General features: G+C 42.8%; 1 protein-coding gene across 1 annotated transcript in view; it reads left to right on the forward strand.

The window, feature by feature from the left end:
• The window catches only part of BIN3 (bridging integrator 3), a 155,642-nt gene that overhangs the window by 39,533 nt on the left and 100,555 nt on the right, over positions 1-15,554 (forward strand). Inside the window, exons 5-6 of the mRNA XM_061556558.1 lie at positions 334-470; positions 14,226-14,266. Coding sequence (XP_061412542.1) covers positions 334-470; positions 14,226-14,266 — 178 coding nt within the window. The remainder of the gene's footprint in view (positions 1-333; positions 471-14,225; positions 14,267-15,554) is intronic.

The raw sequence follows: 15,554 nt of genomic DNA on the forward strand, positions 1-15,554 counted from the left end.
GGACGCGGCGATGCTTTGTATTGTGGTTCTGTTATTCAGTGTTGGCCTTGTTAAAAATCTAAGTAATATGAGCACATAGCGGATTATGCATTCAAGATAACAGCCTGCCGTCGTATATCGCAGTTTGGTTCCGGTTCGGCTTGGCGAACAGCCGTTGGAAAACCACCACGCTGGCTCTGCTCGGTTAGCACGGTCCATTTGCGTATGGTGTGAAAAAAGATCAGCAAGTTCAGCAAGTTAAGCATATATATGTACAATGAGTGTTTGGACATTTGTCCTCTCTTGCCACCCCCTAACATCCCGCTTCTCTCTTCTACCTCCGTGCCGTGACAGCCGTGTCAAAGTCCGCGCTCAAGATCACGGCCGACTTGCAGTCAAGCCAGTCGAGCCTCCAGGATGACGAGTTGGCGCGGGCCGTTGACGCTCTGGACCTGGCCTTCCGCCGAGTGGACAACTACAACCAGGAGAAGGTCAGTAGTGCCAGCTACCCCAGCGTACACACGCACGCACACAACACACCCGCTCTCTCCGCGTGCGTTGTGTGGCCTCGCGGCGGGCGCGTTCTCCGCTTGTTGCAGAAGTTCGAAGTTTTTCAAATCCAGCGGCCGTCCTGGTTATTATACCACAGGCGTAATAACGGTAATAATACCACCACCACCACCACGTGCGACGTCTGATTCATAGTGGACATTAAAGAACCCCGAAGTCATTCACAAGAGTAGGCTATCGCGTCCTGGCATCGGGGTCCACATGGTGAAGTATGGCCAAATGACCTCCTTAACCTGTATGGATTCGGGAGGCTCTCATCCAGTAGTAGATTGACAAAAAGGGCTGTACATGTATAAATGGAACATTCCCATAGAGCATAAATAGAGGTCTCGCTGCACGTACATCACGAACATGTGGCGAGTGTTTGCATCGTGGTTCCCTCGCTTTGTTGAGACCACCGGTGATGTGGGTTGATTCCAAGTTATGCACACCACTGGCAAAAAAAGCATTCCGTAATTGCCTTTGACTTTCTTTTGGTTGACTCGGCCTAAAATAAGTACCTGTGGACAACATCAGCACTGGTCGTGCCACCTGCTGCTGTTCCATGTTCAACTTCGGCGATAGTGATCAATTACAGTGACTGCTGCTACAGGAGTGCAGCAGGGAGGTTTCATGTAGTTGTGTGTAATATATCGGTACGTTTAAGGCCAATAACACTGGTCAACACACTTTTTCTGGCATAAGGTATTCCAACGGTTTTAAGGTAATTTTGGGGTGCTGATTCCAAATCTGGCATCAGTTTTTGTCTATCACATCAGGTTTTTGAGATATCAAATATTGCATTTTCAATAAAAACTGCAGAAGAAAAATATTTAATAAATGTGGATATCTACATAAAATGATATTATAAACACACTATCCTAAAAATACAGCACCATATTTTAACACTAAAGCAGTCACTGATTCGCAACAACTTGCAATCATAAGTGACAGAGTTAATTTCTGGTAAAATCAATGAAAATGGGGTATGCCGATAGCATAAAAATGAGATGTGATAGGGCAAATCTGAGATCATATTTGGAATAAGCACCCTGAAATTAGTCTAAAACAGCTGCAAAAGTCCAGGCCAGAAAAAATGTTTTTTTTGTTGACCAGTGTAATTCCATCTCATGTCTCCAATATTTGTGTGTTAACCGCCTGGCCACTGCCTTCCATCCGTACAAACGTGCAGAGGTGGTGTGTGTATAGAAAAGTACTTGGTTATGAATGGCCCCCCGTGGTCTCAGTATAATAAATGGGGCCCGTACGCAAGTCCTTTCATCGTACGGCATCGCCACACCCCCCACCGCACCACGCCGTGTGCATGTTGTTTTTAAGACTCACCGAGTCAGATCATGTGGCAACTAATTTGATTTTGGCTGTATCAAGACGCAAAGTGCGTAGTTGCATTGCACAGTAAAACTTTGTTCTACAGAGTATTGTCCAGGGCTATAGTATCTCGCTTGCTAAAGTGCTGCATCCAGTGGAAATGTATCAAAGCAAGTCACGTGTTTTCGATTGTACCTATTTCACTGCACAGTTAACAAAAAAACTTAGATTGCGAGTAGCTTGGTCTGCGACTGTTTTGCAAGATGAGCAAATTTTTTAAATAATAATTTGATAAACGAGCGATGTCTTGCAATACGAGCAGTACGTACAGTATACGCTTTGGCTGCCGAGCGTCACGTGATCACAACTGAGCCAATGGTTCTTCTCTCGCTGTGGGATTGTGGGTAATCATCTCCCATGCTCGGTCTCAGTCGGCGTGCCTCTGCCTCACTCGTATAGTCAACATCCGTGCGAGCGTATACTGATTACTACAGTACGTGTGTGTGCGTAACGCATTTTTTAATGTTGTGTCCAAGTGTAGTGACTGTTCTTTAGTAACTGTACTGCAAGTGAAAGTCGTCCTACACAATAACCCTCCTCCTCCTCTCCTCTCTCTCGTCTCCCTCAAACCAGCCACGGTTAAATTTTATTAACACATTTGATTACTTTCTATTAAATTTAAAAACAAATATAAAAGGTGTACAGTATTTTGTATTAATCATTTTTATATGCATATTTTTGGGTTGTGGAACAAATCATCTGAGTTTCCATTATTTTTTATGGGGAAATTCGCTTTGATATACGAGTGCTTTGGATTATGAGCACGTTTCCGGAACGAATTGTGCTCGCAATCCAAGGTTTCCCTGTACATATAATCGACGTTTGGGGCAACGGCCCTTCTACAGTTGGGTGATAGTCTGCTTTCACAATGACGAACCAGGGTTTCTGGAAATGTATATAAATTGACTTGATCATAAAAATCCGCCCCCGGTGACTTTTTCAAACCAGGCAATGAGTTGATTATGTTCTCAATTGTAAGCCTATATGAGGCTTACATGTGTTCAAATGATATAACACAGCAGGTAGTGCATTCAAATTAATATGCTGATTTTAAAATGATATTGATGCAAAACACAACGTTTCAGCAGAAGTGATTACCATCTTTTAATGGGGTAAATTAGATGCAGTTGCTTTTTTGCTTAATACAAGAGCTAATATTTCAGTAGCATTGTGTGAACGCAAACCTCCTCTGCATTGATGAAAATATAGTGTTGTGAAATTACACTAATATTACTGTAAAACCTAATGTAACAAACCACTCGCACACGCACGGATACTTTGCTTCGTAAGTGTCTCGAAGTAGTTTTCGTTAGGGAAAGAACGGTCGTCTTTCAAAATGACACCCAAGTCTAGCAGAAACCTTTAGGTTTTGTTCACAAAATGCTTTTTCATTGCTGCAACTCTCGCCGCAAGAATACGAACCATTAACATCGTAAAGTAGGAAATGATGATTGTGCAGAGCTACAATATTCCATTAATTCCGGTGAACGTGAAGGCGGTTAAGGAATAAGCAAGTGTGCGTGTGTTTAAAGCTTGAGTTGGTTTCCTATCTCGGTAGGAATGTTTGTGCTGTACTTGCTGGAAAAACCTACCAGGTGTGCTTCGATCGGGGTTTAACTATAGCCTGTGGTCTGTGTTGAGCGGTGGGTGGCCGTGAACCACATTTCCGTGCGTTTGTTGTTAATGCCAATTTATAAATCCTGTACACGATACCATGCCTTGTGGCCAGTGAAATTTGTTGGGGTGACCACCTTGTAACATGGGCTCTCGTTGCTTACATCGGTGAGGAGATGACGAGACATCAGCTTCATCTGCACATGCGTTTGCAAAATGCTTGGGTCTATGTAAACCTCTGTCTATACAGAAATGAGGGAGGATTGGCAAATGTAATGTCACTACGTATTTAACTATGTATCGATGTGGCATTGCTCAACTGTGAGACGCCTTTTGGCGTCATCTGGTCCAACACCAATGGAGACTAGGCTCTTAAGGAAAGCTGTCTCGGGTGTGGACCAATCAACTTCAAGGACAGTGCATATCATTACCATTATCAGAGTTGTTTCTTTTTGTTTGCATTTTGACTGCTTGTGTTGCGGTTATTGCAAACATGATGCCTTGTATAAAGGTGTCAGTTTTGTACCAGTTTAAAGGGTAAAAACCTACTACTATTGCACAACTGGTTTTCACAAAGATTTGTGATGGTGTTTTCGTTTAATCTTCCTCTTCCTCTGCTCGTTGTTCCATCTCCATCAGCTCAATTGACAGGTCCTCACCGTGGGGCTTCAGCAACTCCACCACATTGTCCGACTCCTCCACATTGTCGAGCCCTTCTTAGGCCAATCCTACGACGTCATGTTGAATTTCTGGCCACCGTCTCCTCGAATGGCCTCGGAGTCGGTGACACATTCGGGCCAGATCTTACGACCCACACCATTCGTGTTTGACGAGTTTACTTCCTGCCACGACTCCTCAATGATGCCAGCGGCTGACGTGAAATTATCGCCACGTCAAAAGTCCTTTTCTGACTTTTCCCCGATGAGCTTGGAGGAGGTGTGGTGTGGATTATAAGGGAACGCAATTACCTTTTAAGTTTAATGTTTTGCCTTACTTTTTTATATAAGCTTACAAGTTGGCGATAACTCTTTGATCCATAGGCTGCAGCAATGCAGTTGTGTTGGGTGGCAGTAAAAAAATACCTGAACACGTTTTTTTCATTTTCTTCACATCTGGGTAGAAATGCAAATTAAATTATTCTTGAAAAACTGCCATTGTCACCAAGGCTTTTTTGTTCGATCGCCAAATAACAAGGAGATGTTCTTTTGAAGAGCCTTTCGTAGCCCTCACTGTCTCCAAGTGGTAAATGAGCAAACCTGGGGAAGTCTTCTCTGGAAACAAACGTTCTTGCGAGCATTCGCTTCCAGGACAGCACATTCTAGAAGTTTTCCCTCATTAGCTTGAATAGTTATCTCGTGAGGTCTGGGGTAGACCAAGCATTCTGGAAATTTCGACTGCCTTTTCACCTAAACGTTCTAAAAACTTCTGATTTAACCTCTAGATCAGGGGTCGGCAACCTACGGCTCCGGAGCCGCATGCGGCTCTTTACGGGCTGCTTCTTGACGATGAGTACGTATGTACTCAGATGCATTGCGGCTCTTGAAATACTGAATTTTCTACCGAATTGGAAAGAAATGGCTCTTCTTGTTATTTTGGTTGCCGACCCCTGCTCTAGATTAATACTTTTCCTTTGCCTTTTGTTGCCAGAGGCACGCGCTATCATCGTTTACTGTGTGTTTTGCACTCATCTTTCAAAGCCCTTTGCACCTTTTTTTCCTCCAACTATCGCCTAATGCTATACAATACACATTCTTACCTCACACGTGTGCGACGAACACGCCACATGGCTTGCTGGCATACGGAGACTGAGCACTTGGCGAAGGATTGTTGTTGGTACACAACTAATTAGTTAAGTTTTTTTTTACCGCGTGCATTCCGAGTAACAAAAATTGCGCGAAATTTGTTTTACACAATTTTAACAAAATATATAAGACTTAACGTTAAACTTCTAAGGAAATTATGTTCCATAATTCATCGGCAACGTGAATGTGAAACAACGCGCAATAAGGCAATTGACAGATTCCTGTATGAAAAAAGCATGCAGAAACCTACGCTAAGAATGACAGTCAGAGACAGAAATGGTAACTCTGATCACAGAACAAATATAAATTACAGGTATCTTTTTGGCTGTGCAAAAAATAAATAGGGCGGTGAAATCAGCTCACGTGTATCGTGGCATTGGCAGGACCATGATGGATGGCAATGACATGGGGAGGCCTTCATCCAACGGTGGATAGATAATGGTTGATAGTGATTACTTTTCATTCATGTTAGGGGTTACCAATCACATGGATGATTTGGCAGTTCTTCAAAGTTATTATGACAGTGTTTTTGAATTAAATACAGCCGATTGACATGCTAATCTCTAGCAATACAATGGCCGCCTCTTCAGCGCCGTAGTCGTGATGAAAATCAGGCCCTCCGATCTTACATTTACATGCAAATTACATCTCTAGCCCCACAAACCTACCCTTGGGTTGCACCCATCCCAAACCTATATAACCTCTTGCTGCAGCAGCTCTGCTGCTATATTCCTCCTGCCTCAGCAGTTCCCCTTCTGTATTTTTTCACCTGAAGACAATGGCTTGTGTTGCAATCGAAACGTCGCGATTTTTAAAATTATTTTTCTATCTACGCGACTTGCCCGAAAGACCCATAGAGTTTAAATATGGCCATTTGGTTCTATATGTGGGCAAATATACTTCGAATTATAGAGCTCTTAGGGTACATTATATATTTTTATATTTTTTCCTTGCACCACTATCCATTAAACATTAGGAATACCAACGGCATGACTTCCATGACAATAGTGGCGGAAGTTTAGCCGAATGCATGCAAATAACATGCTGAAGTGCACTGCAAATGCCCAAGGTTAACTAAAATGGCATTCTGGAATGTGTGTTTCGTTAATCGATACAACCCTTTTTAAATCGCTATGGGTGGCAGAGCTGCATAGCATTCTGGTTATATCATCGTACCTTTGTGGGTTTGTGATTGCGTCACCAGGTCCACAAGAGCAAACTCCACATTTAGTCACTCACTTGTGTAAATATGAAATAAACACAACAAGGCTCCCGGTGAATATTTCTACGTCTTAAAACTTGCAGTCGGCTCTGCCTAGCTGTAAGTCACAACTTGCAAATGGACTTGGGCAATGATAAAAATGTGCTCCCAATCATGTGATTATATATAATTATGGGATCATACCCTTACCAATGTCATCTCTAGATAATCGTTGTTGTCATCAACATCACTACAGTCGTCATCAATCAGGGATTGGCAAAATGTGTACGCACCTGTTGAGGCCATACCACTCGGTACAAGATCAACAATAATTGTTCCTTGGAAAGACTGGGGCACCACCGATGCCTCGGTTGTCAACTCTCTTCCACGTTGGCATGTCCTTCACGGTCATTGTCTGGCTTGTCAGTCTATATCACATTTGCCATCCTTCTGATCTTGGCTTGTGCCCACCTTCTCTTCGACCGTGCCCTGTAAGATAATGTTGGGTAAGTGTCTCCCCTTTTGTTGTCATGTGTCCAAGCTGCTGGGGCGTTTCTTCGCTAGAGTCAACAGCGGTTCGTGTTCTCCCACCTTTCCTGCGGATCTCAGCTCGAGCTGATTGGTTTGTGCGATGAGCTGTGTATGATAATCTTCGTCTACCTTTTTAATTACCGAAACTTTGTTGCAGATTTCATGACATTATAAAACAACATCGCAATTGCCCATGTTAATGGTTGTCCCATCCTGTTTTTAACATATAATTCACAGTGACAAGCCACAATACGATACAAATAATAGCTACATGGGCACATACATGTGTGTTTCACGATAAGTTTCTTTGGATTTATTTAGTTTCTTAACTGGACATCTATCGATTTGATCATTGACTGGTAGCTTAGTGTAGTCTGTAGAAATTTCAACTTCGGGATAATTGGAAACTTTAACAAAACCTCAACAGAAGTGGTCATATTGAGATCACAACAGTTGTCACTCTGTGGGTAGCTTGGCCCCTTCCATCAGAATAACCAATTGCCATTGTTTGGGTTCACTAGCAGAGATGAGGGCTACCTCATTGCTCATTTGAGCAGAGAGACATTTGACTTTCTTTGTTAGTATGTAGAAATTATTTTGCACCATACGTAGTCAACCGCGCTAATTCTAAGTGCGGGGGAAGGACAACAAACTAAACACGAAAAACAGTTCTAAAGAAATTACTTTTCAATCTAGATGATTTAAATGTGCATAGCTCCAGTAGCTTCCTAATATCGGAAGGAAGAGCGTTCCAGATGGCCGCAGATCCGAAAATGCGCGATGGAATGACCGTCTTTGTTCGATGGCCACCAAAAAGCCGCTGCAAGGATGACCGGAGTTCGTGCGATGTCCTGAATGCCTTTGTGTAACACGTGTGCAAATCCGTATGCCTGTAAAAGCACACGCGAGAATTATTGTACAAATGCTAATTTACAGCTGGCAGCACTTGCTAAAGGCTCGGTCTTTTCTCTCTATCAATTTCTAACACCTGTAGCTAATTTTAGGCGTTTCACTAAAATAATGAATTATAACAATTTCATTTTGAAAAACATACATATATATCGATGTGCCATAAATTGTGATTGAAGTCAACATGGATTAAATGTCACTTAGATAATTAAAGATGCCCCGTGAAGATAACCAAATAGTTTCATCTGGAATTAATGAAGTGTGCAGGGAGGCCTTTTCAGGTATTCACTCTGCTTGTTTTTTTTCCGTTAATATCTCATTGGAATGGATTTATGCTTGAGATAAAGACACCTTTGTACATGTCAGAGTTACTGAATCGGTTCTGAGCCTTTCCTAGTCGAGCATGTTGTTGGCCTCACCTCCCCTCTCGTGCCCCTTTGCTTGCCTTCTTTGGCCGCTCGCTAACAAGTTGAGAGGGGGAGACAAACGTGACTGGGAATGATGCTAGCCACACCTCTCCCTTGAAAGCTTGTTGGCCTTAGCAGGTGCTCTCTGACAGTGCTTGCCCCTATGGTCTATAAGAGGCATCTTTGGAATACTTATGTATGGCATGACTTTGGCATCAATAACTCTGTAAATATTGCATTGGTGGCAATTTGATGTCCCAACAGGCGCTCACGCGATTGGTTATTTAGAGGTATGTAGTCATGTTAAATGTGCATTTGGCAGCTCACAATAGTATCATACAAAATTAGCCACACTATTTTGCATTTACATGTCACCAGCACCAGTAAATCGGTGTTACGTATTCCCAGACCTGCTCTCAAATGTCAGTGTTGGTAACCAAAGCACTGGTTCAGTGACTCAGCCCAAATAATGTATTAATGATGGGGTGAAGCGCACATGCATTTCTATCCAACCACTGCTCGGTTTGAGAATGCAGGGGCGTTAGATCCGAGACAGGGATAAGTATAACCCGTAAAAACAAAGTTTTTCACTCTAAATTCTTTATATGCGTGGCGGCTAGAGTCCTCTCGTCCTCTGGCTTGAGATGGCTGCCACCTATGGGTCAGATGATTGTCTGCAGTATTAAACAATTGGTAATTAAATATTTAATTTGTTTTCCCTAAACCGTGTAAAATTTTGGAAAAAAAATTTTCACGAACATTAATTGTCTCGCACAACGAGTCTGTGTGCAAAATGTCAGCTCGATTGGATCACGGGAAGTGGGTTAAAAAACGACCGAAAGGTTTGCACGGTCGTAAGCAAGCAAGCAAGCACGCAAGCAAGCAAACTTAATATAAAGGATTTAAAAAGACATGGCACCCACCTGAGGTCAAACTGAGTGCCTTTTGGAGGGCAGTACGTGAAGTAGATTTCAGACCCATCTGTGCATAGTTTGAGTGTTCTCATTTTATATACATGGGCATTCTCGTGGCTGTTGAGTTTTCTTAGTGCAAAGAAAGGTTATCCGATCTCCGACCCCCAGGAACAGGTTTGCAGATTTTCTGAGCATATCTGTGAGGTCTTCAGAGAGGGGAAATCCCTCAGCCTGGAAAACGTCATGGGGCAAAGTGAGGATGCTCTGCCTCAAATATTGGAAGAAGTAGTCACCCCCTGTGTGTGGCTGGCTGAAGTGCCTCAAGTACAGAAGGCGATCCAGAGTCTGAGACCAGGAAAAGTGCTGGGCAGAGATGATCTCCCATGCAAAATGTTGAGGGATGGTGGCGTTTGTGTGCAGACTGCTCTGTATGACATCATAATAAATAGCTGGACTACTGGACGGGTTCCGCAGGATTGGAATGATGCCCTGGTGGGGGACTGCACAGACTGTAACAACTACAGGGGCATCTTCCTCCTCAATGTGCCGGGAAAGGTTCTGGCACCGATTATTCAACATCGCTTTGCCAGGCACGCTGAGGAGAGGCTTGCAGAGCCCCCATTTGGTTTCAGGCCAGGACAATCCTGCACAGATGCTGTATTTTATATCTGTTTGCTCCAGTAGAGGTGTAGGGAATTCCAACATGACCTACATCTCAGCTTTATTGAGCCAGTGAATGCCTATGGCACCATCAATAGGCCTGAGCTCTGGGTTCTTCATGCTTTCGGAGTCCCTGACTCTGCTCATAATCATTAAGGACCTTCATGATGGTGGGCAGGCACGGGTAAAGCTATGTGGCTGGGAGTCGGAGCTATTGCTTGTTCACCATGGGGTGCGACAGAAATGTCCTCTGGCTCCCACATTATTTCACGTATTTTTTCGACCATGTAGTTCGAGAAGCCTTTCACAGCTGTACTGGAGGAATCTCCATCTGGTACAGATACAATGGGAGGCTGATCGAAGCCCGGGTCTGGTCGAGGAATTGTTCCCTATTGGTCATCCATGTTATGTTTGCTGATGATCTGGTGATTGCTGCTCACTCAGAGGAGGAGTTGGAGGTGCTGCTAGACCTTGGAGCATGCTACTAAGAGGTGGGGTCTTAGACTGCATTAAAACAATGATCAGCCACGGCCGAGGCATTGGTCCTACCGTGTTTCAGATCTGCCTTGTGTTCACGAACACGGTCCGAGACATGTCGCTTAGTTTCCCCAATGTAACTACTGCCGCAGAGACGGCTTAGTTTGTAGATGCCGGGGTATTGCATTTTCTTGGTTCTTTCGGTAAAGTCACGTAGAAGGGAAGTAATAAAATAATAAAAATAAAACATAATAAAACAATTCTCACGACGTTTCGGCCACAACGCAAGCAGCCGTCAGGGATCACATCCTTCACAGATCAGATCACGAATTTTACGTACGGTACTATGTTAAATCAGACCTGGATCTTGTGTTTGCTCATAATTTTGGAAATATTTTTTGTGACCCCTGCTATGTATGCAAGGTGATGGTTTTGATTGGGTCCTCAGATGGTTCTTTCCCAACGGTTGGGGTGATGGCTTTACGGATTGTTTCGTCTCAATATCCATTCATCTTGAGAGCTTGGTGTACGTGTTCCAGTTCACTGGCTAGGTGATGATGGTCGGAAATACATCGAGCTCTATGGTGTAGAGTTTTGATGAGGAAATTATTCTGGGATGGATGGTGGTGGGAGTCAGGTTTTAGGTAGGAATCCGTGTGGGTGGCTTTCCTGTAGACAGTGTCCCATTGGGCCATCTGGTCACTTTTCGATTAAAACATCCAAGAATGGTAACTTGCCATCCTTTTCCACCTCCATGGTGAATTTGATGGCTGAGTGTATGGAATTGATGTGGTTGAGGAATTGGTTCAGAGCTGGTCAGCCATGTGGCCAGATGACGAATGTGTCATCCACGTACCTCTTCCACAAGGACAGACGTTGAGTGGATGCCTGGATGGCATCTGTCTCAAATGTTTCCATGAAAACATTGCCTACAACTGGAGATAAGGGAGAACCCATTTATCAAGGTTTAAAATGGGCGTAGCCCAAATGTCAGCAGCATGGTTGGGGCAGCTAATGTTAATGTAAGTGATGGGCAGTGACCGCGATTGGCGGTGGGTGGTGGTAAGGTGGGGCCTTACCATCAGCCCCACTAAAACTAAGCACCTGCCTGGGTATGTTGTGCTATCAAACACTCCACCCCCCATTGGTGATGATGGGGCAAGAGTGTGGAGATTTTTCCATACCTGGGCAGTGTGCTTATGGCCACCTCCGGTTTGACAGTAGAGGTCTCACGCCAAATCAGTTGAACAGAATTATATTTTCATTGGCTGTGTAATGCTGTTTGAAAGCTTCCTGGTCTGTCGCGCGACACGGAGCTTTGGATCTTCTCGACCATGGTCATGTCCTCCCTTCTCTATGCTGGATTGTGTGATGAGCTCACAAATCCTCGAAAGATCTGGACAAAGTCCCATCGGTGAGTTCCTCTGTCAGACAAGGCTGCGTTGGCTGGGTGATGCAGCCCATATGCCCAGCCATCGCATGTCTAAACAGCTTTTGTTTGGCCAGATAGAGGGTGCTAAACGGGCGTGGCGTGGGCTAGAGAAAATATGGAATGATGTGGTATAAGAGGATGTGGAGCTGAGTGGACTTCCTGATGACTGGTATCAGCGGTGTCAAGATCAGCCTCTGGAGGAGTCTCGTGAAAGACGTTCCTGGGCAGTTGGAGGCAGTCACCCTCCAGCAAAAACGGAGGGCGGAGGAGTGAAGCTCACAACAACGAGCAAAGTGGCAGGTGGATAAAACACTTCAAGTTGACACAATAGGGGGCACAGGTGGTGCATCGGCCAGTCATCTAAGTCGGTCAACCCATGGCACTTCACGTGGCCTTAAAGTGCACGTAGCCTGGCACAAGCACCGTGGTGACATCACCACCATTTAGTGAAGAATTTCAGTCATATATTAAAAAAAATATATATTTTTTTTGTGGGCAGTCGTCGGTGACTGAATTGATACCCCACCATCAACCCGCTACACTCAAGAAGCTGGTTATTCCTGGTTGCTCACCGACACGCTCGGAACCAACACCATTAAAACACCATTACTACCCAGGGACTCAGAACTCACTCAATTAAATATTTTATCAATAACTTAATTGGTTAATTAATTGTTGTACTTTCGCAGCAGGGCCAGCTTGCCCCCTCCCCCACCTGTCGTGAGAACCGATGCAAACCGTGCTTAGTACGGATGTTTGTATGCACGTTGAACTTCTTTTGCACCGTACAGTAGAACCATTGGTCACGAACGCTTCTGACCACGACCAAATCGAGTTCCGACCAAAAAATTCACAAAATTTTTTAATCTGGTCACGAACACAAACTCGGGTGGCGATCAAACACGGCCGCGGCCGATTTCCCCTTCCGCGCCATTTTTTTTTGTAAGCGCCAAATTTCCTGTTGTTTTATTATAAACAATATAAAGCGTAACAGTTATGCATATAACTTTTGTTATATAAAATTTCTAGTAAGATATTCATTTTGTGAGTGTAGTCATACCCCTCCCCCTCATTCAAGCCGTAATTTAGAGAGCGAAAGCGCTGAGTACGTAAATCGCTAACATAAGAACCCGTTAATCTCTTCTCGCATCATTCATACGATGATGCGGTGAAGTAAACGTTCATACGATGTTACGGTGAATGCTTCCAAAAACAATACTGTACTCAAATATAAATGTTAACTTACTTTCAATAGAAACATGAATTGCTCATACAAATAGTCTCTCTCTCTCTCTCAGAATCGACCGACTGATGTAGCAGACGAAACAATCATCTTGTTGAACGATTCTAAACCTTGACGCGGCAATGTTAGTTTTCTCTGTTGTTCAAGGTTTTCTCAGTGTTGTTCAATGTTTTTACATTTAGTTTACTATTACACTGTGAATTCTATGGCATAATGAACTATTTGTGTGCTTAAAAATCTATAAAAAACTATATTTATATACAGTTCGTAGGAGTCTGGAACGGATTAATCGTATTTACATACAATCCAATGGGGAAATTAGGTTCGAGTCACGACCAAATCGGGTTGCGACCAAAGTTATGGAACGAATTATGGTCGTGACCAGAGGTTCTACTGTACGTAGAAAACCGTGCTAATCGGAGGTGCGGGGTAACAGCGACAAATGTGTTGTAAGTACTTAGCCAGAATTACTTTCACCCTGATTTCATCATGGGCAGCCGTCTGGATTTGAATCCCGGAACTCAGCGGGGGCTGCTCAACGCTTTGACTTTTTGGAGCAGGAAAAAAAATATTCGGTGAGCAATTGGGTTTGGGGTTTTTTTTCGCTTGTAGGTGAAAAGTGTAAGTCGACATATTTTAAATTAAATAAGGTTTGATTTATGCGTCAGGATTCTGTAATGAGGACGGAATATTGACCGTCACGATGTTTTTGTCCCAGTGGCGTTGGGTCCATGATTTATTATTGTAAATCAGAGAATCCGGTTTTTGTAACCTCAGGAAATTCCTTGCAGTCTACATTGCTTTGAACTTCACAGTACACACTGGGAAAGCTCTGCTCAAGAAAGAAAATATTTATCAGAAGTTAATCATTTGACGCAATCTTGAATATTTTCTATATGACAACATACGGTTTTGAGGATTCAAACATTAACGAAATAGGAATGTTAATTTATGGCAATTGACCTGCAGATGCCATTCATTTTGTAATAGAATGCTACCTCTTTAAAATCTTGCATTCTGACCTTAATCTCTGATGGTTGGGTAATGTGTGGCATGTAAGTAACCTTATTAACTTTTGAGTTTATTGGAAGAAGTAACTTTTTGTGTTTTATTTTCAGGTAAATCAACTACAGAAGACCGTAATAGAGCCTATGAAAAAGTAAGTTAAAATTTGTTTACAATATCCTGTAAGCATGTTGTACGTACATGTATAAATGTCTATGCAGTGGTGTCATGCATGTGTATAAATCAGTGCGCCTTATATGTAAATAATTTCACTTGAATTAAGTTTTCCTCAGTGAGGTGACCCTGATGCCATTGTTTAGCACATGATGTGCCCAACAGAGACATGCAAATGTAGACCCGGCCATCAGTTTAATTAAAAACCTGGGATTTGATAATAAATTACTAACGTTAAGCATGAGTCACATTGCTGCAGTGTGTACGAGATTTGTTTTCTCAAGCAAAATATGCAAGCCTGCAATCCTAATGTAAATTTGTATTTGTTTCTGACGCATTCGGGATTTTTTTAACGGAATTTTACAGGGATCATTTTGTGATATGCAAAGTAGGTTACGCTTAATTGATCAATCTCAGACGAATGCAGTATCAATTAAAGTACTTGTATCATTTTTAGTCTTGGTCGTTCGTTCACTTTTCATTGTTGGTGTCATTACGTTTCTTTACAACAACGTTCTGTCACGTGTGTCAATGACGAAAAACTATTGGTTTTGGTTATATTTCGGTTTAAAGCTTTCGTGACTGCAGGGATTCATCTTCTTGGTTCTTTTGGTAAAGTCATGTAGAAGGGAAATAATAAAATAATAAACATTCAACATAATAAAATAATTCTCACGACGTTTCGGCCACAACGCAAGCAGCCGTCCTCAGGTGAAGAACAGGTCTGTCGGAAAGACAGCGTCTGAATGACGCTGTATTTCCGACAGACCTGTACTTCTATTATTCTATTATTTGCCTTCTACGTGACTTTACCGAAAGAACCAATAAGGTTTTGGTTATGTTAATGTCCACTTTCAGCTGTGTAAATTACTACAAGCCTTTCAGTCTTTCCTTTGTAGCACGTGGCATCGCGAAGCAAATCAAACCTGGAAATGATGAGGAAAACCCCATCAAAATATCTGCACAGAGGCTGTGTTTTTATTAAACATTATTCCGTGTCGTTTTAAACCTTTGGCATCAGTAAGGTTCAGCTTTGCAAACCAGTTCAATTTTGACCAATTCTACTTGTAACTTTTGTACAGTTTTCACACGTTTACTTTTACAATGTATTGCTTTTGTTAGTTTAATTGTAAATGCCTTGTATCAGGAGTAATGCGTGCAGGCTAGTGTGCTGAATACTTGAGATTTCCCTCATTATCAAGTTGTGCATAATGCTAGGTTACATTATCGAATAAAATTATGAATAGCGCTCTCATTGTAAGCCAATT

The sequence above is a fragment of the Lethenteron reissneri genome, chromosome 22 (assembly GCF_015708825.2).
Source record: "Lethenteron reissneri isolate LAM-NWPU_2019-01 chromosome 22, ASM1570882v1, whole genome shotgun sequence".
Lineage (NCBI taxonomy): Eukaryota > Metazoa > Chordata > Hyperoartia > Petromyzontiformes > Petromyzontidae > Lethenteron > Lethenteron reissneri.